This window comes from Bubalus bubalis, chromosome 12 (genome assembly GCF_019923935.1).
Source record: "Bubalus bubalis isolate 160015118507 breed Murrah chromosome 12, NDDB_SH_1, whole genome shotgun sequence".
Lineage (NCBI taxonomy): Eukaryota > Metazoa > Chordata > Mammalia > Artiodactyla > Bovidae > Bubalus > Bubalus bubalis.
The window spans coordinates 2,504,356-2,530,250 of record NC_059168.1 but is presented as its reverse complement, the minus strand read 5'-3'; the positions used below and the strand labels follow the sequence as shown (position 1 = coordinate 2,530,250).

Below are 25,895 nucleotides of genomic sequence, written 5' to 3'. Positions count from 1 at the left end.
TGCTGAGTTTGTTTGAAAGCAAAAGAAGACTGATTTAGCTTCTGGAAATAAAACTCAGGACTAGATGCATTAATAAAATGCATGGTAGGAATTTGACATTAGTTTATACGTGCTGCCTTTGGAAAGAGAATAGCATTAATGAATCTACTTGAGGGGACCAGTGTAGTCATGCCCAGAGTCCACGTCCTGCTTCTCTTCGTGTGCCCAGTATGCCTTGGAGGTCTTTTTCCTCATAATGAAGTTGGCACTGCTTTCCAACTGAAGTTATTGTCTGGATGTTCCCAACAAATACATGTTTTGTGTCCCCAATGTGCCGGGTGTTGGGATGAGCAAAACAAATTCTCTCTCCTCTGATGGAGCTGATTTTCTAGTGGTGAAAGAGGCAAATGAAAAGATGGCCCCAGACTTCCCCCTGTGCTGCTCCTCTGCAGTGGTCACCCTGGCTCAAGTGTGAACAGGGAGCAGCAAGGGCACAGGGTGGGTAAGGGGCCAAGACAGGCCCCTGCCAGAGAGCAGTGGCTTGTAGTCGAGCAGTTTCACTGCTCTCTACAGCATTCCGCCTGTGGAAAGAGAACAGCGTTGGTGAGTCTGCTCTGGGGGACCAGTGAAGTGGTGCCCAGAGTCCACTTCTCAGTTTTTCTTTGCATGCCCAGTATGCCTGGGAGGTCATTTCCCTCAATGAAGTTGGCACTGCCTTCCAACTGAAGTTATTGTCTGGGTGTTCCCAAGTGAAGGAAGTAGTGTTCAGATTTACTGAGCACCACGGACCACTGGCGGTACTCCACAGGTGTGCATGGTGCGTGCTGCTGAGTCACAGTATGGGTTAGCTGGGGTGGCAGAGGAAGCACAGTTAGCAGGGGCCCAGACTACAAGGTGCTGTTCTGCTCAGTGGTATCTCTCCCATCAGGCTCTTGTTTTCCCATGACTGTTAGAGTCACAACAAATATTTAAGTTGTTCCCCAAACTTCTAATGTACCAGCTGGATGGAATTGTCAGTGAGTGGGGTCACGCTCTAGGCCCGGTTACTTTCACCATCAGACCTGTTGTAAAGGGAGCAGAGACGGTATGGGCCCCATCCTCTTCACTGTCTGCCGAGAGTGATCCTGTGCTGGAGAGAGCAGGGATGCTTGGTCTGCCTAGCTTCACTCAGGCAAAGGAGTCTAAGTGTTCTGTTTACAAAAAAGCGAGTTTCAAGGCTTCGTCATTTCAGAGGTGTTCTCTACTATGTGTGTTTGTGTGTGCGTGCACACATGCTGTGTGCTCAGTCATGTCTGATTCTGCGATCTCATGGGCTGTAGCCCGCCAGGCTCCTCTGTCCATGGGATTTTCCAGGCAAGAATGCTGGAGTGGGTTGCCATTTCCTACTCCAGGAGATCTTCCTGACCCAGGGATGGAAGTTGCGTCTCTTGCAGTGGCAGGTGGATTCTCTACTACTGAGCCACGGGGAAACTGCCAGATAAAAGTTTTTAAAATCTAATATTCAGTCAGATCCTCTACCTCTAGGTGTTGAGTGGCTCACAGTGACAAAATATCAATTAGTTTTAAAGAAACACCCGGTTTAGGGTGAAGATCCTTTACAGTTTGACACTGTCCTTTGTTACCGCTGCTGCTGCTGCTAAGTCGCTTCAGTTGTGTCCGATTCTGTGCGACCCCAGAGACGGCAGCCCACCAGGCTTCCCCGTCCCTGGGATTCTCCAGGCAAGAACACTGGAGTAGGTTGCCGTTTCTTTCTCCAATGCATGAAAGTGAAAAGTGAAAGTGAAGTTGCTCAGTCCTGTCTGACTCTTAGCAACCCCATGGACTGCAGCCTATCAGGCTCCTCCGTCCATGGGATTTTCCAGGCAAGAGTACTGGAGTGGGGTGCCATTGCCTTCTCCTTTGTTACTAGCCTCTCCTATTTCCTTACTTGAATTCTTGACTTCAGGCCATCTGTGCCTAGAGTGAGCCCTGGACTTTGTTGTTTATATCTGGTGTCTGTTTAGAAAGCTTTTCCCCATCTTCTGTTGGGGTTGTTCAGAGTGCGTCTCACTTCGCATGCTGTATCTGCACTTCTGTCTTCTCTGCTGGATGGTTCGGGCCACAGCAGTGAGGCTTCTTTTCTTTACGGCGCGCCCCAGCCCCTCCTCTCTGGTGATCTGTGTGCTCGCCTTCGTAGGTTGTAGATTAAACTCCTTTGCAGTCAGCACTAGCCTGGTGCCTTGTAACAGCAGTGTTGCATAAATGTTTGTTTCCTGAGTTAAACTGAGACAGCCTCATGGTTAAATATTCCCCTCATTTTTTGTGCAGAGCTCTTTTTAGTCTTGCTCTTTTAAAATTAAGAACACTGTCCTTTCTTGTCATTTCCAGGAATAACTTACCTTCTTGTGCTATCTTCAAACTTTTAATTTTAATTGAAATATAACTGACATATAGGATTTCCCTGTTGGCTCAGATGGTAAAGAGCCTGCCTGCAATGCAGTGTTCGCTCCCTGGGTCAGGAAGATCCCTTGGAGAAGGAAATGTCAACACACTCCAGTATTCTTGCCTGGAGAATTCCATGGGCAGAGGAGCCTGGTCGGCCACAGTCCGTGAAATCGCTAAGAGTCGGACACAACTGAGTGACTAACACAGATACACACATACAACTGACGTTTATTGACAAGTATACAATATGCTTCAATATTTGTATGTGTGGTAAAATGATTACCACAGTAAGTCTAGTTACCATTTGTCACTGTACGTAGTTAAAGAAATTTTTTTTCTTATGAGAATTTTTAAGATTTATTCTTATAGCAGCTTTCAAATATGGAGTGTAGTATTATTAACTACAGTCATCATGCTGTATGTTACATCCCTTGACTTTATTTATTTCATACTTTTTGATCCCTTTTACCGATTTAACTAATCTCCCATCCCATCCCTCTGACAACCAACAGTCTGTTTGTATCTATGAGTTTGGGTTTGTTTTGTTTTTCCATATCCCAGATACACATTAGATCATTCGATATTTGTCTTTTTCCATCTGACTTACTTCACTTAGCACAGCGCCCTCAGGGTCCATCCATGCTTTTGCATATGGCAAGATTTCCTTTTTATGGCTGCATAATATTCTGTTGTATATATATTTCCACATTTTCTCTATCCATTCGTCTATCAGTGGGCACTTAGGTTGTTTTCATATCTTGCCTATTGTGAATAATGCTACGGTGAATATGGGGGTGCATATATCTTTTTGAGATGGTGTTTTTGTTTTCTTTAGGTAAATACCCAGAATTGTGGTAGTTCTGTTTTTAATTTTAGGAGGAATGTCTATTAGTGTTTTTCATAAAAGTTGTACCAGTTTACATTCTCACCAAAATGTATAAGGGTTCCTTTTCTCCACATCCTTGCCAGCATTTGTTAATGCCTGTCTTTTTTGATAATAGCTACTCTAACAGGTATGAAATGATATCTCATTGTGGTTTTGGTTTGTATTTCCCTGATGATTAGTAATGTTGAGCATATTTTCATGTATAGTGTATAAGATCTGTATATCTTCTTTGGAAAAATGTCTATTCAAATCTCCCACTTTTTAATCAGATTGTCTTATTGGTGTTGAGTTGCATGAGTTCTTTGTGTGTTTTGGATATTAACCCCTTATCAGATACATGACTTGAAAAAGTTTTCTCCCCTTCAGTAAGTTGCCTTTCCCTTTTGCTGATGTTTTCCTTTGTTTTGCAGGAGCTTTTTAGTCTGTAGTTCCACGTGTTTATTTTTGCTTTTGCTGCCTTCGCTTTTGGTGTCAGATCCAAAAAAATATTGCCAAGACTGACATCAAGGAGCTTACTGCCTATGTTCTCTTGTAGAAGTTTTATGGTTTCAGATCTTCATTCAGAATCTTTAATCCATTCTGAGTTAATTTTTGTGTATAAGGTAATACGATGGTCCAGTTCATTCTTTTGCATGTAGCTATCTAGTTTTCTCAACACCATGTATTGGAGAGCCTGTCCTTTCCCCGCTGTGTGTTCTTGGCTCCTTGGTCATAAATTAGTTGACGGTACATGCTGAGTTTATTTCTGGGCTCACTGTTCTCTTCCGTTCTGCTGTGCGTCCGTTTTTGTGCCTGTGCGATACTGTTTTGATTACTGTAACTTTGTCAGATAGTTAGAATCAAGAAGCATGATGCCTCTAGCTTCGTTCCTTCTTCTTAAGATTGTTTTGACTATTTGGGGCCTTTTGTGGGTCCATACAAATTTTAGGATAATTTGTTCTATTTCTGTGAAAAATGCCATTGGAATTTTGATAGGGATTGCATTGAATTTGTACAGTATATTGCTTTTTGGGTAGAATGGACATTTTAACAATATTAATTCTTCCAATCTGTGAGCATAGAATATCTCCATTTGTGTCTTATTCAGTTTCTTCAGTTAATGTCTTACAGTTTTCGATAAGATGTTCTCATTCCTTTTACCTCCTTAGTTAAATTTAACCTGGGAAGCCCTAGTTAAATTTATTCCTAGCTATTTAATTCTTTTTGATGCATTGTAAATGAGCATATTTTCTCAATTTCTCCGCTATTATTTAGAAATGCAACAGATTTTTGTATATTGATTTTGTATCCTGCAAATTCACTGAATTCATGTATTCTAATGGTTTTTTTGGTGTCTAGGGTTTGCTGTATGTAATATGATGTCATCTGCAAATCGGTAGTTTCACTTCTTCCTTTCTAATTTGAATGCCTTTTAGTTCTGTTTCTTGCCTGATTGCTCTAGCTAGGACTTCCAGTACTGTGTTGAATAAAAGTGGTGAGGGTGGGCATCCTTGTCTGGTTCTCATCCCAGAGGGAAAGCTTTCAGTTTTTCAATGTTGAGTTTGATGTTAGCTATGGACTGAACTTTTCCCGCCTGCATCACCATAGTAGTTTTTATTCATATTTCTCAAAAAAATTGTATTTGTTTTTGGCTGTGCTGGATCTTTCTTGCTGCATGGGCTTTTCTTTAGTTGTGGTGAGCGGGGCCTTCTCTTAATTGTGGACATTTTGACTTTCTGCGGGCAGTATGAGATTCACACAGACATTTTTTTTCAGTGGAAGCATCAGCAAGTCTGTAATCTATATTTACACATCTTTGAGGTCACATTTTTGGTAAATTGTAATGGTGTAATGTGGAACCACTGATACGGAGAGCAAACTAAAATTACACAGATTTTTCGGCTTCATTGGGGGTGGTTAGTGTGCCAAGCCCATGTTTTTCAAGGGTCAACTGTATACCCAGTATAGTAGGCTGTATTACTTGGAGCATAGTAACAAATTTCTGTAACATTCCAGAGCATGAAGGCAGTATACTAGAAGAAAATGCAGAGTTTTATTTTGTTTTTAACTTACAAAATCAACTGATGTTTGTTGAGGAAATTTAGAAAATATAGAAGGAAAGGAAAAAGCTTCTTCATATCTCCATAAAGTTTATTATGAACATTTTCACATATTCTCTTATTGTATTTTTCTTAATTAGAGATGATTTTTATATTTTCTGTTTTACCTTTAACATTTTAGCAGGGGAGTTTCCTATATTACTGCAAACTGTTTTAAGCATTTTAACTTAGTCCATAAGATCTGATTATGTAGATAACGTGCTTAGCCACTTCTTGTGCGTGCCTTGATGTTGCTTCTACTCTTCGACTATTACTGAGAATGAATTTATCTTTTGCTTACCCCCTACCCCCTGTGTGTATGTGTGCATGTGTGTTTCTGATACAGTTTTAGGAAAGGGATGGGAATAAGTTTAAGTCTCTTGATGCATATTACCAGATTGGTTTCCAAAGGACTGTGTCCATTTACCTTTAATGATGGAGGGTGTATTTTTAGCCATCCACTTGTTTGTACTTTTTCTTGTGAGGAAAGTCTGAGAGGCGTCATTGGAACCTGTCCTTGGCTCACAGTGGGGCTGTGTCCTCCCGCCTGACCCTGGTAGTGGGGTCTCCTGCCTCACACTGGAAGCGTTTTCATTCTCCCTTGCTTCTAGATCCCCACGTTGATTGACCGGATGCTTGTGTCCTCCAACACAAAGACCGGGGCTGCAGGAGCTGAGGCCTTGTCCCTCCTACTGAAGAGGCCCTGGGACCCTGCCGTGGGGGTGCTTTCTCATAACAAACCAGTAAGTTGGACTTCACTATGGCCCGTGAAGTTTATTTTAGATTCCAGTCTCAGAACCATGGCAAGAGGATAATAAATGGCGTGTTTAACTGTGTTCACTAATAACTGGCTGTGTGTCATGCTTAACATAGTTTCCTGAGCAAATCAGCATTGGTGAGGATGAGATAGGTCGTGGGGTACGTGGGGTTCCGTTGGGGAGCCTCCGTCACTCACTGGCTCTCTGATGGGGTCTTACTCTGTAGAGCAAACTCCCCGGCTCTCCTCTCATCCTCATCGCCTCCTCCGGGCCTTCTAGCTCCGTGTTCCCCACCTCACGCCGCCACCGCTTCTGGCAGTCTCAGCTGTCCTGCTTAGGCAAGGTATGTGGAGGGCGGGGGGGCGGCTCGAGAGGCAGACAGATGCTCGATGCTTAGTGAACTTAGTACACTCCTTCGTGTACAAGAAGCGGGTGCCGAGATGCGAGATGGATGGACTTGAATGTGGTGCATCCTCCGAGTCTCTGGACTGCTGATGGTGCTTATCCGGGGTTGGAGGGTTCAGGGGAGGCTAAGCAGACTGGAGAGAAGAGCGGAGACTGAGCTCATGGCGTGGCAGCCCCTGTCTTTCCTTTAGGTCATCCCTGTCGCCACCCACCTGCTGAGCAATGGGAGTGGAGTGGGGGTGCTACAGTGTCTGGAGCACATGATCGGGGCGCTGAGAAGCAAAGTGCTGGAGGTGAGGCTGCTCCTCTGTCAGCTCGCCGCCACTCACCCAGCATTCTGCACCCGTCTGCGGCCTCCTGTCTCACTGTCTTCTCTCTCTCCCCACAAAGATTCACAGCCATTTCCCCCACAAGCCCATCATCTTGATTGGCTGGAATACAGGAGCCCTGGTGGCCTGTCACGTAAGTAACCGCATCTTATCCAGAGCTTGTCTGGGGCTCAGCTGCTGCTGCTGCTGCTGCAGATAGCTACTGTTGAGCCAGGCACTGTGCTGAATGCTTTGCCTGCATACTTGGATTTTAAACTGTGGGGGACAAGCTTTGTTTTTTAACTTTATTGTAGAAAATGTTAAGTAGAAATTTAAAGGGAGGATAGACTGGTGTGGTAACCCCCTGGGCCCCTCATTAAGCCCTGCCAGTAACTGACTCAGAGCCAAGGCCTTTTTCATCTTACCTCTGCCCACTTTCAGCTCCCTCCAGTTACTTTGAAAAAAACACCAAGTATTTTCTTTATATATATTTTAGTGTGTAGCTAAAAGACGGTTACTCCTTGGAAGAAGAGTTATGACCAACCTAGACAGCATGTTAAAAAGCAGAGACATTACTTTGACAACAAAGGTCCGTCTAGTCAAGGCTATGTTTTTCCCAGTAGTCATGTATGGATGTGAGAGTTGGATTATAAAGAAAGCTGAGCGCCAAAGAATTGATGCTTTTGAATTGTGGTGTTGGAGAAGACTCTTGAGAGTCCCTTGGACTGCAAGGAGATCCAACCAGTCTATCCTAAAGGAAATCAGTCCTGAATATTCATTGGAAGGACTGATGTTGAAGCTGAAACTCCAATACTTTGGCCACCTGATGTGAAGAACTGACTCATTTGAAAAGACCCTGATGCTGGGAAAGATTGAAGGCGGGAGGAGAAGGGGACGACAGCAGATGAGATGGTTGGATGGCATTACTGACTCAATGGATATGAGTTTGAGTGAACTCTGGGAGTTGGTGATGGACAGGGAGGCCTGGTGTGCTGCAGTCCATGGGGTCGCAGAGTCAGATATGACTGAGCGACTGAACTGAACTGGGCACTGTCTATTAATTTTGAAAGGGAGAGGTATTCTTCACATAAGGGACAAGAGCAGCATTTGTGTTCTCTTGGTTGCATTTGTTCTTAGTGGAGGAAAAAGGGAGGACTCAAGCCTTGCAAATTCCCATGATGGAAGCATTAGACCTCCCATCCTCCCAGAGGTTCAGGTGGGCCCCTGTGGGCCCCGGTTCTCTCGGTGGGGGCTGTGGTGTAACCAGACATGCTGTGTTCTGTCCTCTTACTGCCCTACTGTGTGGCTGATACGCCTGTGTCATCACCTCGGGGGCGTGTCATCGCCTGGGAGTTACAAGGGGGGCAGGAGGTGGGACCGGCTGGTGGCTTCTGGGCAGGATGTGGCTGTGGGGAAGTCAGTCGGCCTTGAGGCAGACCATGCCGTTATCTGCAGGTGTCGGTGATGGAGTATGTCACTGCCGTCGTCTGCCTTGGGTTTCCTCTGCTTACCGTGGACGGCCCCAGAGGGGTAAGTGTGGGGCCTGCGGGCTGCCGGGTCACCGGCCGGTGGGAGGACAGGAGTAGGAGCCTGCCTCTGCAGGCTGCTGCTCAGAGGCCGCAGCTACCCGGGCACTGTCTTGAGTGCACTTGCCAGGCAGTGTTGAGCATGTATGAACTGGCTGACTGTAAAACCGGACCTGTTTAGGATGTGGACGATCCCCTCTTGGATATGAAGACTCCAGTCCTCTTTGTCATCGGTCAGAACTCCCTGCAGTGCCACCCTGAAGCCATGGAGGACTTCCGGGAGAAGATTCGGGCGGAGAACAGCTTGGTGGTGGTTGGAGGAGCTGATGACAATCTCAGGTGGGAAGGGTCCCTGGGCGCTGCCAGAGTGCCATGTTGGAAAGACGCTTACTTCTAAAAAGTTGGAAAAATTGTACCAAAAAATTCTATATACTGTTCACCCAAATTTCCCAAATGTTAACATCTCGCATAACCAAAAAGTAGTTGTCACAGCTGGGAAGCTGACATGGATACGGCGCGGTAATCTAGTTTGCAGACTCGCGTCCCGTCACTGTGCCGCGCGCTCGTCTGGTCCCGGGCCGAGTCCAGGCCGCGCGTGGCTGCCGGGTGCTGTGTCTCCTCAGCCTCCTCTGATGTGATGCCGCTCCTCAGCCTATCTGTCATGACCTTGACACTTCCTAAGAGTGCTGTTTTGCAGACTGTTCCTCAGTTTAGGGTTTTGGCGTTGTCTAGTGATTAGGTTGAGGGCACACTTGGCGGGAATGCCGCGGAGCTCATGTGGCCTGCGTGCATCCTTGGGGCTGCATGTTGCTGCGTCCCATTACTGGCGAGGTCACCGTTGATCACGTCGTTAAGGTAGTATCTGCCAGGTTTCTCTACGGTTACTGTATTTCCCTTTGTAGTTAGTAGTCTTTTTGTGGGGAGAAGATATTTCGAGATGCTGTAATCATAGTCCTTGCCATTCGGCTTTCACTGGGGTAGGCATTTCTTTACATTGTCTTCCTAGTAACACTGAGGATGAATTTGAACAAAGATGTTATTTGTCATGCTGCTGCTGCTAAGTTACTTCAGTCGTGTCCAACTCTGTGTAACCCCATAGACGGCAGCCCACCAGGCTCCCCTGTCCCTGGGATTCTCCAGGCAAGAACACAGGAGTGGGTTGCCATTTCCTTCTCCAATGCATGAAAGTGAAAAGTGAAAGGGAAGTCGCTCAGTCGTGTCTGACTCTTCGCAACCCCATGGACTGCAGCCTACCAGGCTCCTCCGTCCATGGGATTTTCCAGGCAAGAGTACTGGAGTGGGGTGCCATCGCTTTCTCCTTTTTGTCATAGACGTCCTTTTATATATTTTGGAGTATAAACAACCAGAGTTTGGAAGAGATTTTAGGGGGACGTCTTTAGTCATTGAGATGGCCATTCTTCCCTTTCAGGGTCTGCCAGCGGGGCCTTTAGTTACATTTTCATGAAATGTACTGAAAAAGAGATTGTGTCCTTTATCGGCCTGCTTTCTCACATGCTCAGTCTTATGTATTAGCTTCCTGTGAATGTTTTTACTGGAGAGCTTAGAGTGAGTGCCTGTTCCCACCCGTCTTGTCACTTTCTCACCCAGAGATCCTTTGGAGAAGCCGTCCTGGCCTTTGTCATCTGACAGCTTCTTGTGGACCTAAAGTCTAATCCTTGGATGCTCAGGGCAATGCTTGCTTGTAAATACATTCTTTCCTATTAATTCAGACATTCTTACGTATAGGAGGATAGACTGTTGAGTTGTGGTGAGGAAGTAGGAGGGATGAAAACACCTTTCATTAGAGTTGCATTGTGAGGCTGCTTGTGAGACATATTTGCATGGCGCTGAGGGCGTTGGACTGAGTCAGGAGACCTCAGTTTAACTCTTGGCTCCTTTGCTCAGGTAAATCGCTTAACTTCTGGGACTTGGTGTCCTCATCTGTAATACGAACACGTTACATGACAGGGCTAGAGGCCAGACACCAGTGAACTGGGGCCTCAGGATGTGGAGGCTCAGAATGTTGCTCTTCATCTTGTCACTTGGTGCCCTGTTTCTGTCTCTGCTGAGACTCCAGGCAGAAGCCAGGGGATTTAAGTCTGGCTTTCAAAGAGGAGAATGCAGCCAGCAGTGGCCAGTTTCTCTGATCCCTGTAGAACTCACCTGTGGCCACCTTTCCTGGTAATATCATTTCAACAGCACCTAGAAGTCTCGGGGTTTGGAACTGTATTGGGGGACCTCAAGATGAGGGCTTAGCGATCAGGTAGAGTTTACCTGTGAAGCCGTGGGGATAGGACTTCTGGAGTGGACAGCCCCAAGCACCTTCCATGTTTCTTCAGTTCGTTACCTGTGTTGCTTTGTGTCATCCCCACAACTCCATGAGGGAGGTGTTGGGGTTCCTTATTTTGCAGATGTGGAAACTGAGGTTCGGAGAGGTTGCAGACCTGCCTGTGGGCTACCATTATCTTCCTTCTTAGATTTAGAAAAGAGCCAACACAGAAGAGAAACCCGTTCTTATTTACATGTGTTACTGTGGAATGTTTAGAAAGTAAATATTTCCTCTTTTTTGCCTCTTAGAATAAGCAAAGCAAAGAAGAAATCGGAAGGGTTGACGCAGAGCATGGTGGACAGATGCATTCAGGTACACAGTTGCTTTCCGTGGGTTTCTCGGCTAGGCTTGTCTGTCTGTAACCTTTTAGGCTCGGTCTCCTTGGCAGCATCCTCCCGACTCTATGGAAGATTGGGTATCCCCTGGGGCCTTTGGGGGACCTAAGTCATAAGCAAAGAAAATGGGGAAAGAGGGAGGGGAGGGAGAAGGAGAGTAATGATCTAAGATGTGAGCAAAGCGGGTGGGGAGGAAGGGTCCACTGAGGAGTGGTAAAGTGTGACCACTCAGAAGGCCACGCCCACCCTGGGCACAGGGCCTGGGCTCCTGTGGGCCCTTGGCTGAGTGCAGGGCTTGGGCCATGCTTTGTGAAGTAGGAGGGGCAGCGCACTGATTTCAAAGCTGGGGTGACTCTGTTTTAGTAGGAACTGTTGGGGCACTTCCTGAGGCCTGGGCCTCTCCTTCCCCCAGGACGAGATCGTAGACTTCTTGACCGGGGTACTTACTCGTACTGAGGGGCACGTGGGCTCCGAGCCTCGGGATCAGGATGCCGAGAAGAAGAAGAAGCCCCGAGACGTGGCCCGCAGAGACCTGGCCTTTGAGGTCTCAGAGCGGGGCAGTCGACCTGCGTCACCAGCTGCCAAGCTGCCTGCTTCCCCCTCGGGCTCAGAGGTAATGCAGGCAGAGAGGGGCGCTGTTGCTGGGGAGTCAGCAGAGTGGGTTCCTGTGCTTCCCGGGGAAGGCTGCTGGCCTTCCCAGGCCTCGGAGTTCCTACAGGGGGAGGCCCTGACCGGGGAACTCCAGGGGGCTTGATGATTGACAGTCCATCCAAACGACCTTGACTTGGCCGTTATCCTTCTCCATCTACTCAGGATCTCTCCAGCGTGTCCAGCAGCCCCACCTCCAGTCCCAAGACGAAAGTGACCACAGTGGCCTCTTCCCAGAAGTCCAGTCAGATTGGAAGCACCCAGCTGCTGAAGAGACACATGCAGCGGACAGAGGCTGTGCTGGCCCACAGACAAGCCCAAGGTGCGGCCGCCGGGCCCAGGGCCTCTCTTGGCTTCTGCCTTCTCAGTTGGCGTCATGTGGTAGTTGAAAAGTATTGGTACCTGCCTCTTTTTCCAGACATGTTTGTCCATGCAGAATTAGGTTGGAATAAATACTGAGGAATGTTTTCAAGGATAAAATATGACACAAGGTCTGTGCGTTGGTGTGACTGTGTGTTCCACTAATTATAGCCTCGTCTTGGCATTTGGGCAAGTTCACTTAATGAGTCGACTCCATGTATATTGGCCTCAGATATATTTTCTGACTCCCAGTTGGGAAAGCTGTGTCTTCTCTTCAGGCCCAGCCTTTCCTGCAGTCTGGGAGCTCTCCGGGTCCTGCAGACGGGGCTGGCCGTGCTCATCAGATACCAGGGCAGCTCCGAAGCCTCGTGCCCCCCCTTGGAGAGTTAAGATTCCTACACTGGGACTTCCAGTGATGTTTTTCAGGAACCTCTGGAGATAGGTTTTCAGTTAGGCTGGGAAATACTTGTTCAGTTAAAATTAAGAGTTTGGAAAGCAGTGACTGTGATGTAAGAAGCTGCCCTGCCCCACTTTGATCCAGTCAGCAGTCCTGAGGTGAGGCCCCTTGGGCCTGGGCCAGGGGCGGGTATCCTCCGAGAGTCTCCGGCTGGGGGAGAGGCGGCAGCCAGAGGTGGCTGTCAAGCGGACAGACTCTTCGGCTCGTTTCTTGTAGTGGAGCCACAGGGTCAAGACTTAGACCCAGGCCTCGTCCAAGGTTGCCCAGAGGTGGCTGTGAGTGTGAGTGGATCGATGGAGACACAAAAAGAGGCCAGGCCACTGAGGTCCACACGGATGCTCTGTGACCCGCGCCGTCCCCAGTGGTGGCCAGAGCCATGTGGGTGCAGTCCCCTCAGGCTTTTGATGAAGAGAGAGAGAACAGTTTGTGATGTTTCTGGAAGCAACGACTAGTCAAGGCCGGAAGGCCTGCAAGGCTGACTGGGGAGCTGGGTGCAGAACGGGACCCAGAGCGGCGCGGAGGAGAGCCGCAGCACAGCCGCCTGGCACAGGCAGAGCTCGCGGGCAGGGGGTGAGGACAGCTGGGGTCCCTGTGCCCCCGCCAGGCGCCTCGCCCCCCTCTTGGCACTGGACTTGCTGTTGCTCATGGAGTCCGGGCAGCGGCCCCGTGAGGCAGGCACATGCAGCATTTTCAGTTTATGGAGGACTCCAAGGAGCTGCCAAGTGGCAGAATCAGGTTTCAGATTCATCAGTAATCCCAGGAAAAGCCTCTGTTGACCATTTTTCAGAGCATTTTCATACCTTTTCTTACTCCCCGTCTCTTTCTCCTTTCTCTGGCTGGCTGTGATTCTGTAATTCTTTCTGATTCATTCCAGCTCAGTTTGCTGCTTTTCTGAAACAAAATATGCTGGTGAGGAAAGCTCTTCCTCCCGGCACCTCCTCCTGTCTCTTTGGTGAGTATCACTCTCCTCGCCTGCACCCTCCGCTCTCTGCTTCTCTCCTCCTTCCCCATCTCATCTCTTCCCCAGCCCTGCTTCTCTTTTGTCTCTGATTCCCCTTATTCTCTTCTCTCCGCATTTTTCTTTTCTCGTTGCTGTCCTTTGGCTTACTCCGTAGTCTTTGCTTTTCCCCGTTCACTCTGCCTCTCATGGTGGTTTTCCCCTTTTGTGTCTCACTGTGGTGCTTGGCTCTGCTTCTCCTGTGCGTGCCTATGGGCCATTCCCTGCGAGCCTGCATCTCCCTGTGTTTTTCTCCTTGCCTCTGATTTCCTGCTTCCGTCCTGGTCTCTGCAAGCACTGAGCAGCATAACTATATCTTCTTTCCCTTTGGCCCTCCTTCCTGTGCTGATTTTGGTCAATGCATTCATCCCCTAAGCAGTCCTTCCTTTCAGCTGACTGTGGCCTCACTGTGGTCTGGAGTGGTTCCCTGTGGCCCCACACCAGTCTCCCCCCGGCACTCCCACCTCCCATTTTTCGTGTGAGTCCAGCCCTCTCTCCTTCCTCCTGCCTTTCTGCCCCTGATTGCCTGTGCTGAGAAGGGCTGGGCGTGCTTCTAAGTGGAAAGAGGAGGGGACCTGTGAGCAAGGCTAAAGGATAACTTAAGCATCTGGGAGGCTTCGCTCTGTGCAGGATGTGTGTTTGATTTGGTGGATAGGGTGGCCTTTCTCAGCCCTGTTCCCACTGACCTGGGGACTAGCTTGTGCCGTGGGCCCCTGCTGCCCTGTTACTTCAGGGTCAGAACTATAAAGTCGTCGCAGCTATGAAGCCCCCGCGCCTAGTAGTTACTCAAAGCCAGCCTGGAGTCCTGGTGATAATCCTTCTCGTGGTCAGCGTGCAACAGGCAGACCCTCAGCCTTGGGCCCTGAGGGGACTCAGAGCTCTGGGGACATCTCCCTTGTAGGGAGGACGGAATAGCCTGCTCCTCTGTTGCTTGTGCAGAACTCGTTGGCTGGCCTGCAGCTGTGTGACGGGGGAGGCTTGTCACATTCTGAGTCCAGGAAGCCCTGTTGAGGTCCACTGTGGCGAGTCCCATTTGTTCGGCAGAGTCGGGATGGCATCTTCCTGTCTGTCTCCACCGACTCAGAGCTCCTTCCTTCCGAGCCCAGGACGGGAGGGGAGGGGACTGTCCTCGTAGAGGGCCACTGTGGAGATGAGCATAGGTGGGCCTGAAGGAGTGGCCTCTGTGGACACGCTGGGCCGGTTCTTCCCACGCGGCCATGCCGATGCTGGTCCCGGTCATCAGCGTCTGTCGGGCTTCTCTGGATCGTGGAGAACTTCACCGCAACTCCATGTCTTAGTTCCTATTTCATCAGAACAAACCGAGGAAGCTGAGAAAGAGGAGCTCAGGGTCCAGCTGAAGCGGCACCATCCCTCCAGTCCCCTTGCTGGCAGTAAGACCTGCAAGCGGCCGAAGATCAAGGTGTCCCTCATCTCCCAAGGGGATGCAGCTGGAGGGCCTTGCCCCACTTCCTCAGGGGGCGCTCCAGAAGGTGAGTGTCTCTCGGCCTGCTTAAATAACAACCGACGGGACCGTCCCAGAGACACAGCATCGCCCCCTTGGCGGCTACTTGCTGGGCGGCGGCTCCTCTCCCTCGGCGCAGCAGGCGCCCAGAGAAAGGCAGCAAGGGTTGCACGTGGGGGAGAGTGGGCAGGGAACTAGGATCAGGGAGGCAGGACAAGGATCAGAGGGGGCTGGGGGTCATTCACAGCATCGTACTCTTTGTTTCTTTTTGCTTTCAATTAAAGATGATAAAATATTCCAGGAAGTTTAGAAAACAGAAGGAAAAGATAACCCCCAACTCTTCCCCACCCTAATGTAGAGTTATCTTTAGTTTTTCGTCTTTCAGTCTTTTCTATAATATTTTGCATTTAGCCTGGACTCTGGGACCCTGAAAGGTCAGCACCAATCCGGACTGACCGGCGGCCTCGGGGTTTTCTGTTTTGCAGCCGCAGGAGGGAAGCCCCTCACCATGACGTTGGGACAGGCATCCACAGGGGCCACAGAACTCACCGGGCTTCTCGCCACAGCCAAGTGAGTCTGTCTGCTGGGCTGTCTGTCCCCTTCTTTGCCCTCACCCCTTCTCCGGATCCAGTGAGTGCTTTGGAAGATAGTGGATTCTGGAGTGAGTCTGTCCTGTGAATGTGACTTCTTTCTGAGTCGGGTGTTTTTCCTTTGGGTCAACTCAGAGTTGACTTTTACTTAAAGTTTACAAAGTGTCCTGTAGCTCTTGCTTCAAGACCTGAAGTCTTTCCTTTAGGCCTGACTTAGAAGGACTGGAGGCTGAATTCAGAAGGTGAGACAAGACACCGACATTCTAGCCTTGCGTCCATCGCTGAAAGCCTTGCTGGGCCCCCACTGGACCCTCCTGGTACTGCCAGGGACCTTTAGGTGACGGAGCTCCTCTTTGTCTCCAGGTCAAGTGCTTCTGAAGGGTGTGTCTCGGCCAGCCAGACATCCTCAGTGGTCTCCAGCAGCGCCTCGCCCAGTGCCTTGCACACGCTCCAGAGCCGCCTGGTGGCCCCTTCTCCTGGCGGCTCCCTCCCAGGTACCTGCTAACTCAGCCCCCGCCGCACCCCAACCCCACCTCCCAGCCAAGTCTCTCTGTCTGCTGCTGGAGGGTGGCCCTGGGAAAGCACTGTGGAGCTAGGGCTCAGGGGTGCTCCTCTGGGTCTCAGGCTTATTGTAGACTTGGCATGGAGTGGAATTAACTTTTAGGTGGGGGAGTTCAGGGCCTTAACATCTGTAGTGAGTAAATGTCCTAGTCCGCAGGTGATGTCTCTTGTGCTGTAAGGAAGGGGTCCCTAAGCCACAGGCTTGGCGGTCCTGGTCAGTGACCTGTAGGAGCTGGGCCCCACGGCAGGAGGTGAGCTGTCGGCTAGCAAGCCAAGCTTCATCTGCCACTTCCCATTGCTTACATTACTGCCTGAACCATCCCCGCTGCCCCTGCTCCAGTTGTCTTCCACGAAAAGCCCCTGGTGCCAAAAAGGTGGGGACTGCTGCTATAAGGAGAAATAGCAGGTAGGTTTCCAGCTGAGTTGGTGTTTTTAAGCATATCTGGTTTAAAGCTGGAAATGGTTCTGTACAGGGCATCAGCAGAATGAGACATGTTTCTGCCAGGCTGCTCCCCTCACCCTGCATTGAAAGGCTAGTTGCTTGAGCCCAGCAGGGTGCCCCGTTCTTCCAGAGGACCTTCCTCTTTGCTCTCAGGCCACTGGACTGTGTGTAAAGTGAAGTCTAAGTCAGGTATTGGGGATTCTTTTGGCTTGTAAGTGGGTCCATGTTCTCCTTGGTGTTACTGAACCCATCCAAAATGCAGGCCAGGTGGTCTGGATCTGGCTGGGATGTGCAGAGTGAATCCAAGACAGCGAGTCAGGAACAGTGGGCGTCCGGCGCGCATGCGTGTGTTCTGGCATCTCTCTGTGGGCACGGGAAATGTCCAGGAGAGAGTGTCAGTGTCTCAGTTGGTCACTGAGGATGGCGGGCACAGCTGCTCGTGAGAAGGTGCCGCAGCCCGTGCTGACGTCTCTCGTGTCCTCCCTTAGGGGCCGCGTCAGCCAGCAGCCTTCTCCAGGGCCTCAGCTTCAGCCTGCAGGACATCAGCAGCAAGGCCTCTGGCCTCCCGGCCAGCCCTTCCCCCGGGCCAGCCCCGCAGGTGCACGTCTGCCTCCCCTGGGCGGGACAGGGCGGGACAGGGCGGGAAGGGAGGCGGCCTCCTCGGCTTAGGTGGCTCTGGCAGGGACACGGGGTCAGGGACAGGTAGCCTCTGACTCCACAGCGGGGCACTACCAGAGGCTAGTGACAGGTTTCTAGGTCTCTTTGTATCTTTGCTTTCTTGGTTGTGAAATGAGGATAATGATAGTCCCTCCTTCGCAGAGCTAATGTGGGGATTAAATAAGAGAATATGTGGAAATGCCTGGCAGAGTACCTTGCGTGGGGCAGGAGAGGTATCCCCAGGAGAGGTATCAAGCATGCGGGCCCGCCACACTCGACCGTCGCAGCTTCTGACTGGCCAGGCTTGTGTCCCGCAGGCCACCAGCGTGAAGCTGCCTGCCCCCGTACAGAGCCTGGGCGCCGTCTCCACGGGCGCTGGCAGCATTGTCCGCGCCGTCCCTGTGGCCACCGCCCTCTCCTCCTTGGGTGCCGCTCCTGGCGGGAAGCCCACAGCCATCCACCAGCTGCTGACCAACGGGGGCCTCGCTAAGTTAGCAAGCAGCCTCCCTGGCCTGGCTCAGATCTCTAACCAAGCATCAGGTGAGTCTCGCATGAGAACTGTGGGAATCTTCCCCCAAGACCGTCCCACCTCGCACGGGCAAGGTATGATGTTGAACCCAGCACCGCAGGGTCCTGGCCTTGACCTTGGGGATTCAGCTCTGTGGTTCCAACCACAGGGAATGTGAGAGTATACAGGCTGCTCCTGTTGCTTTTGGACTGACTGACGGGGCCTAGATGACCCAGCTGGGGAGGAGACCACGACAGGAGGCCGGGTCGGGGGGTGTCTCATGGGTGGTCAGGGGACGCTCTAGGAAAGGGAAGTGGAGGCTAGGACAAAAAAAGCCTACCATTCTGTGTCTCTCAGGCTTGAAGGTCCCCACCACCATCACTCTGACCCTGCGTGGCCAGCCCAGCCGGATCACCACGCTGAGCCCCATGGGCACAGGAGCAGCCCCATCAGAGGAGCCTGCCTCCCAGGCACTGCCCTCCAGCTCACAGGTGAGTCTGTCTGGGGAGACCGAGGACATGGGCCCAGCGTTGGGAGGTGGGGCCCAGCTGGCTGGCTGGCTGGGGGAGCTGGGCTGGTCAGCAGGCCCGCTGCACCTCCACTTTCAGAGTTTGTGGCTTTGTTACTGTGGTTGGGTTTTGGGTTTTGTTTTTTAGAAGTATAGTTGATGTACAGTGTGTTTGTTTCAGGCGTACAGCACACTCAGTTATACCCTTTTTCAGATCCTTTTCCCCTTTAGGTTATTATAAAACTGCTGAGCACAGTTCCCTGTGCTGTACAGCAGGTCCTTGCTGGTCGGAGTTTGTAGCTTTGAGGCTGAGGGAGTCGTGGGCCTCTTTGCGGCTTCTTCTCTGTAGCTCCCCTGGATTGTGTGAGGATTAAACATGAGCTGTGTTCAGCGCCTGGTCAGTGCTCGTCTTCTTCCCCTCTCCGCCCTTTTCTGCTCTGTTCTTGGCTTCACTGTTCAGAGGTTACATGGGAGCAAAGTGGTAATATTCTTTATTTGACTCTCCAGCCTTGGGCCATCCCAGATCTTTGTGTTCATTGTTGTCTTTTCAGGGCTCAGTTAGGTTTTTATAGCTCTTACACAGGAAGACACCATCAGTTTCTCTTAGCTGATTTGATTTCCACTGTGACCTTTTCAAGTAAAATGTTTCTAACTTTTAATGGTGATCTGAGGGCCACCCAAAGATCAGAGGTTAACAACAACAGAAAGTCCTGACTCCAGCAGCGCTCCTTGAGTGTCCGGTTTTCAGCCGAGGCCTCCTGTGTGGAGCCCTGGGGTGCAGCTTCCATGGCTGAGGCTTAGCCTGTCCCCTGACTGCTGCCAGGCCAGCCCCGCCCTGGGACTGGGCACTGGTGCCCTCCCACCTGAGCCTCCCCAGGGGGAAGTACTGCTCAGAGGTGGTTACCCTGGCTTTGTGCAGAGAGGTGCAGGTGATTTATTTTATTCTCTGTTCTTTTTAATTACAAAAGTGATTGCACTTTCTTTAAATAATCCAGAAGTTATAGAAATCATATAATTTATAAAGTGAAAATTTCCCATGATACCACTCCCAGGAATGATAGCCCCTGTTGGTAGCTTGATATGCATTTTGCTAGATTATTCTTTCTACAAAATTCATTATTTTACTCTTCTGACAGAAATTAGACCACAGAATATGGCTATTTTCTAACTAACCTTTGTTTGTGAAACACGTGGTGTCTTTCCCTGTCCTTTCCATGGAGACTTCTCTATTTCTTGTTAGTGGCTGTCTCGTGCTTCACTGGGCTGATGTACTAAAGTGCATTTCACCAGTTCCTGTTAGAGAGCTATGTTTTGTTTTTCAGTAGCGTAAATATTGGTATGGTGACTACCCCTTGTTCACAATTTTTGTGTACCTCTGGGAGATTTCTGTAGGCTGGAGACAGTAAGCTGGGGCCTGTACATCTAACACGTGGCTGCTGTTGTTGTTTAGTCGATAAATAGTGTCCGATCCTTTTATGACCCCATGGACTGTAGCCTGCCAGACTCCTCTGCATGGGACTTCCCAGAACATCTGGCTAGCTGCTGACTAATTGTCCTTCAGAAGGGTTTGTCCATTTACAGTTCAAGCCACAGAGATGAGAATACCTCTTTTCCTCCACCTTGTTGATTATGAAAATCAGTATTTTTAATTTTACTAATTTGATAGGTGAAAAATGAAATTGTTTTAATGTGCATTTTCCTGATTACTTATAAGGTTGTGTCTTTAATGAATTACTTGTCATATTCTGTATCTACTCAATTCATAGCAGCTTTATATATGGAGATGTTTATCCTTTATACAAATATGCAAATATATTATACAAATTGTATATGCTTTATTCCAGTCAGTTACTTATATATATATATATATTTTTTTTTTTTTTTTTCTGTTGAAGTATTAAGTTGCTTGTCTTTTAATTTTTGTTTCTGGGTCTTTTATCAAACAGACATTAAAAATTGTTTATGTAGTTAAATCTTCAAATTCTTCCCTTTATGACTCTAAAGTTTTGTGTCTTAAGAAAGCTCTTCCCATTGTAAGGATATAATCTTTTTATGTTTTTAAAATTTTCATGCCTAAAACTGTGGTAAAATTTGCTTACAGACAGTTTACCATTTTACCCTTTTTAAACTGATGGTCACCACCATGTGCCTCCAGAGCTTGCCCATCATCCCTTGCTGAAACTCCGTGTGTGTTCTCTTACGTTGCTTGTGTTCCGTGCTTACCTTCAGTTATTCAGTACATTTGGAATTTATTTTTCACTCTAAGTGAGGTAAGGATCTAACTTACTGGGTCCATTCATCTTCCGTTCATTTGAAGAGAGCTGCTCTCACATTCTAGATTACTTACTGTACACACGGGCCCTGTTAGTACCCTTGCCTGTTTCTGTACTACTTGATTATTGCTTGATAATGCATGTTCTTAAGTATCAATTGTGTTTCTAGTTCCCTAAGATCATCTTTATTCTTTTCTTTTCTTTTTATGAATAATGAGGTTTAAGATTTGTTCATTGCCGTTTTGGAATCAAATGAACTGAATGAGCACAACTATTTCTTTTAAGTCAGTTAAAATGGTTAATTACTTTCAAACATTTCCTAATACCAAGCTGTCTGAATCCCAGATTCAGAGTTTGTTCAGTATGTCCTATTCTGGTTTTGCTTTTGTTTTTTGCACACTCCTGAATTTTATTGTACGTGTATAAGAAACAAGAACTTCAGCGTAACCAAGTCTAGTCTTGCTTTACTTTTGTTTTACTCAGGGTTTTGATGTCTATGTCTATTAGTAAGATTGGCCTATAGTTTTCTTTCTCTCTGCTCTTGCTTTTTGATGTATGTCCTTTCCTTGTCCAGCTTTGGAATATGAGAAACATTTTCTTTCTCATATTCCAAAACATTTATATAGCACAAAAATTGCCAGTTTTTTGATGGTTGGATGGAAATGACCTGCAGGCCATCTGGGCCTGTTTTCAGGCAGTCTTAACCTTGGCTGATGACACGTTGATGCCCAACTAGAAAACAGATCCTCACGAGTTATGTTCCTTTTCTTTTAGATGGTCCTCTTCAGCTTGCTTTGGCTGGGGCAGGTGGGGGGATCTAGTTAGAGTTGAGAAGAGAGCAGAGGTCAGCGAGAATCCTTTTGCATGGCTAAACTGAAGGACTTCTACTTGATGGTATTTACTTGAGAGCTTAGTTTTTAGCTGAGTGAAATGGGTGTGTCAATTACTAGGAGGGTTCTAGTGGTGATTGTTTTCTTTTAGACAAAGGAGGTGTTTCTAGGTTAAGGCTTGCTGATTCAAAAGTGTTTAACAGTTATTTCAGTGTGCAGACTGCCAGACAGTATGACCTCAGGGAAAGCTCAGGCCTTCTGTCTTCAGTAAGCTGTGTGACCCTGGGCAGATTGCCTGGCCTCTCTGTGCATTTTCTCATCTGGTCTAGCGAGGAGGTTGGCAGAAGTCAGTGACTCAGTTGTGGTGGTGGGCTTAGTAGGGGCTGTCTCAGAAAACTCTTCTGGCTCTGGGAAGATGGATTTCTAAAAGCTGAGAAACAACCACCCATTTCTGATGTTTATATGACAATTGGAGATTTGAACACTGACTGGATTATTGTTTATTAAGAAATTGTTAATCTTTTTAAGGTGTGATAATAGTTTTAAGTTTGAAAAATAATCTTTTTTAAATTTGGAGGTTATAGACTACAGTATTTATGGAGAGAATGAATTAAAAAAAAGAAAAGGTTGTAAACACTGATAGACTTCTCTAAGGTCTGTGCCCTTATTTATCTTGGTTGTTCCTGGTGGAGATGAATACTTTCTGTGTGTTTCCTTATGAAACTGGACCATTATGTGGCCCTACAGCTGCGAGCTGCAGGAGAAAGGGGAGACAGTGTAGTGCCCTGCATCAGGTCCTGGGAATGGACTCCTTGACTGTGATCACGAGGTTTTCCTGTCTCTGGCCACGCAGTGCCCTCGTCAGGCTGGCAGGCAGCCTCCAGCTGTCTGCCCAGCGGGGTCATTGCTCCCAGCACTCCTGGTTGGGACAGAGCTCATGTGTGTACATTGCAGCCCGCCCTGGAGCAGCGCCAGCGCATGGGCGACGGAGCCTTTCAGGTTTTGATTGTCAGACCTTTCCTCATTCCTCCTCACCTGTGTCCTCTCTCCTCACCCCCCGTTTACTGCATCCTCGGAGACCTCTTAGGAGTTTTCCAAAGGCAGAACTAGAGAAATAGGGAGAATCTTTGTGGAAAAAAGCCAACTCTCTGTACTTCCTTCTTCCCAAGCTGCAGGGCTCAATGATTCATGGCATCTTCCACAGCACTTAAAAAATGAACATGACCTAGAGCAGTGATACTGCAGAGCAGTCATGGAAAACTTCTCTTCAACTCTGTCACCCTTAACAAGTCACCCGTTTCCTTTTTCCTGCATTTTTTCCCTTTTTTTTTTTACATAATAATAGGAGCCAGTGATTGTGGTTGACACACAGGCACCCTATGCAGGTCAGCCCATGTAGCCTGACAGCAGCCCTGGGGAGCAGGTGCCCTCGTGTCTGGCTCACAGAGGGGGAAGGAGGCCGGGGGCTGGGGGCCGTGGCCCCGAGGCGCGGGCGGGGCTCTGGCTGCGTCTGCGGCTGCCGGAACCCTGTCCTTGTGCCTGTGCCGTCCCCCACCGAGCTTACTGCTTTGGAATAAGTTCCCAGGGGTGGGGTAACCGGCTTAGTAAGAGGGTCGGTTGTGCTAACCTGGCAAGCTGCTGACCTTGTTCACTGCCTCTCCCGCCACAGCGCCTGCCTCCAGCCCCCTGAGGACACTGTGCCACATGTCTTCCTTTGCCAGGCTGGTGACGGCTGCTGCACGGTGAGGCCTGGGCGGCGTGCGGTCCTGCTGAGCTGTCCACTTGTCCAAAGACCTCTTTAACACAGTCATTCTTGCCTCTCTGTCAGCTGTCTTCAGGGCTGGACCTCCAGGTCTTGTGTAATCATGAGGCAAGGTGATACGGCACCAGCAACGGGACCCTGTGCCCCAGTCACCACAGGTCTGATTCCCAGAATCTCCAGGTCCTCAGCAGACCTGGTTGGGCACGAATCTGAGGCACTGCTTCCCCATCAGGAGCTGTAACTTGACCCAGGAAGCGGTGTCAGACTGCTCACTGCATTGTGATAAAGGAGCACCTCTTGGAAGTCTGTGCCTGCTTGCACCAAGTTGGGAGGAGGCATCTGTGTGGTCCGGGGCTGTAGGAGTTGAGGTCAAGAGCCCTGTGCTGAGGGCAAGGATCATCCCGGCCCCCCAGCTGGTGGCTCAGTGCCAGGGGGCTTGTTCTGTCCGTCATAGTCCACCGAACAGTCGTGGGAGAGGTCTTTCCAGGCAGCACTCACTGTGGGAGCCACGCTGGATACCAAGTGCCTGCTGAGGCCTGGGGACTCCACTCCAAACCCACGAGAGGGCGCAGAGACCCGGACTGTCCTCTTTGAGTCCCTTTGGCTGCTTACAGACCCGGGGACAGCAGCTGCTGGGAGGAGAGAGCCAGCTTTTCTTTTTTCCATCATGTTTGGGCAGTTCTTGTATTCAGAAAGGCTGAAGAGGACGAAGGAGACAGCAAACAGAGTGACCTGGAGGGCACGTCAGTGGTGAAGATGCTCGGGGCTTGAGGCTTTGCATCTGGCATTGTGGATGCGACTGGATACGAGAATTTGCCGGGCCAGAGGAAAGAAGCCCCAGCCCTGAAATTTCTGTGCTCAGTAGTAGAGCAGGGACAGCTGCTAAGTGAACATCTTGGCCGTTCGTCCCGTGGAACTCTGACATCAGGACGACAGATGCCATGCTTCGGTGTTTCTGTTGCAGCTCTGTGTGTGATTCTCGTCTTCTTGCTCAGAAGTGGGAGGATGATCGGCATTGACTCTCCTGTGCAGGGTGCTCAGTACCAACCTGAGTCCTGGAGGTGGAGGTCCCTGGAGAAGTGATTACTGAGGATGGAGCCCTGAGCCCTTCCTTACCTCCTCACGACACTTGTGTGCAAAAGTATTTTTAGATTTGGTTTAGAATCCAGAGCTGGCTTCTTTCCCTGTTGTACTCTAGAAAGTTTCTAACCCAGGTGTAAGGCATCCCACGTATGACTCTTCAGTATCTGTAGGCAGGGAGGAGCCACAGCATACCATGGCTGGACCTGTGGTGAGGGTCCTGACCTGGGGGCGGTGTGCATCCAAAGCAAGCCACCTGTGTTCAGTCCAGGAGCCTCAGTCCAGTCTGAGTGGCAGCCGGGAGGGAGCCTGTGGTATAGAGGAATCTCAGACAAGGCAGACGGGGGTGGGGGGTGGGCGTCCAGGCAGGGCCCGGGGCAGTGCACACCCCAGGCGTGGAGTGGGCAGGTTATACACTGTAACCCCCCCAACCTCCTGCCAAGCTGGTCTCCGAAGTGAGTCACACAGAATTAGCCTGCATCCTTGCATTAGTGGGCAGGTTACTGCTTTCTGAAATTCAGGCAGCATTCGGTAAGTTGGAGGAAGATATGAAATGTGAAAAAGACGTCCAGGGTCAGGGGTTTGGTGACTTGACAGGTAAGATCGTAACACACCAAGAGGAACTGAGGACAGTGAGACCTGTGTGAAGCTTTTAGCAGTCACTCCCGGCAGGTTCCTGAACAACCCATTCGTGACTTAGGAGTGCATTCTAGACAGCACTGGGGGGGCTTCTCTGAAAGATGCTGACCCCGCTGTGGGCTGGGCCAAAGGAGAAGCTGAAAAAACATCCCGCGTTTGTCTCAATCCTAGTAAGCTTCCCACGAATGATTTTCTGAGGCTTGGCTTATACACCGGGAAGGATGCCAAAGCTGGAGAAGGGGAGTAGTGAGAACCTTGGTTCTGCTGCACTGTGGAGGGACGGGCTAAAGGGGGAAGTAGTTGAAGTCCCTAGAATCATGCTCCCCGATTCCATACTTCTGTAGCCACATTTCTCGAAGTGGAGAAGGAGCTTTCCTCTGCCAGTCACGTAGCAGACCTAGAGTCCCTGACCTCGGAAGGTGACGCTACTGGCCAAAAGTGTAGAAGGATCCACAGGGCTTTAGCTGAGTTCTTGGTGACAGGTACGTGCTGACGCCCTGTGAAAGCAGCCTTTGTGTGAAGATGAGGTCACTGATGGAGGAAGACCTGTCCTCGGCTCCAGCGCCGGGACAGTCCTGGGCTGGACGGGGTATCGAGCTGAGCTGCTGGGGCAGTTCTGTTCTCCATTAGCCAGAACACTTAAATAAAAACAGATTTTGGATTGCTTCAACATGTCTTCAGTCAACTTCTTCCTTTTATTCTGGTAACCACCCAGTGGAATGGCACAGAAAACAAAAGCTACAGTATTATGGTAATTCCGCTGACCATCTTCCTGATGCCTGCAATACCCACGAGGTGGGTGCTGTAATTCCCTTTACAGATGAGGAGACTGAGGCACAGAGAAGCCACACAGCAGGACTGAGCCCAGACAGTCTAATACCAGTGTCTGTTCTTCTCTGCACTGTGCTGGGATTCTGAAATGGGAGACCGGAAGTGGAAATTAGCGCAGGAGGTGAGGAGATGGTGGCTTGGCCTTCATGCGACTCCTTTCAGTTTAGACCCTGGACCCACCAGGCCTAGAGTGACTGCTGCTGCCCTGGTGGGCTCTCAGCTGGGGCTCAGTCAGCAGGTGAGGCCCCTCAGCCTTGGCCCT

At 49.5% G+C, this 25,895-nt stretch overlaps 1 protein-coding gene across 12 annotated transcripts in view; it reads left to right on the top strand.

The window, feature by feature from the left end:
- The window catches only part of KANSL3 (KAT8 regulatory NSL complex subunit 3), a 41,579-nt gene extending 16,107 nt beyond the window's left edge, over nt 1-25,472 (top strand). For 4 of the 12 annotated variants that reach the window (XM_025260625.3, XM_025260637.3, XM_025260631.3 and 1 more), the window contains exons 6-22: nt 5,979-6,110; nt 6,352-6,468; nt 6,722-6,823; nt 6,921-6,992; nt 8,294-8,368; nt 8,546-8,703; nt 10,942-11,005; nt 11,441-11,641; nt 11,842-11,998; nt 13,368-13,445; nt 14,789-14,980; nt 15,438-15,522; nt 15,906-16,036; nt 17,034-17,143; nt 17,520-17,742; nt 18,068-18,201; nt 23,150-25,472. In XM_025260625.3, coding sequence (XP_025116410.1) covers nt 5,979-6,110; nt 6,352-6,468; nt 6,722-6,823; nt 6,921-6,992; nt 8,294-8,368; nt 8,546-8,703; nt 10,942-11,005; nt 11,441-11,641; nt 11,842-11,998; nt 13,368-13,445; nt 14,789-14,980; nt 15,438-15,522; nt 15,906-16,036; nt 17,034-17,143; nt 17,520-17,742; nt 18,068-18,201; nt 23,150-23,200 — 2,082 coding nt within the window. In that variant the 3' untranslated portion in view covers nt 23,201-25,472. Of the gene's footprint in view, nt 1-5,978; nt 6,111-6,351; nt 6,469-6,721; nt 6,824-6,920; nt 6,993-8,293; nt 8,369-8,545; nt 8,704-10,941; nt 11,006-11,440; nt 11,642-11,841; nt 11,999-13,367; nt 13,446-14,788; nt 14,981-15,437; nt 15,523-15,905; nt 16,037-17,033; nt 17,144-17,519; nt 17,743-18,067; nt 18,202-18,432; nt 19,552-22,990 lie in introns of those variants that run through there. The other 8 variants (XR_003102133.3, XM_025260629.3, XM_025260633.3 and 5 more) reach the window with 8 other exon arrangements.
- The last annotated feature ends 423 nt before the right edge of the window (nt 25,473-25,895 follow it).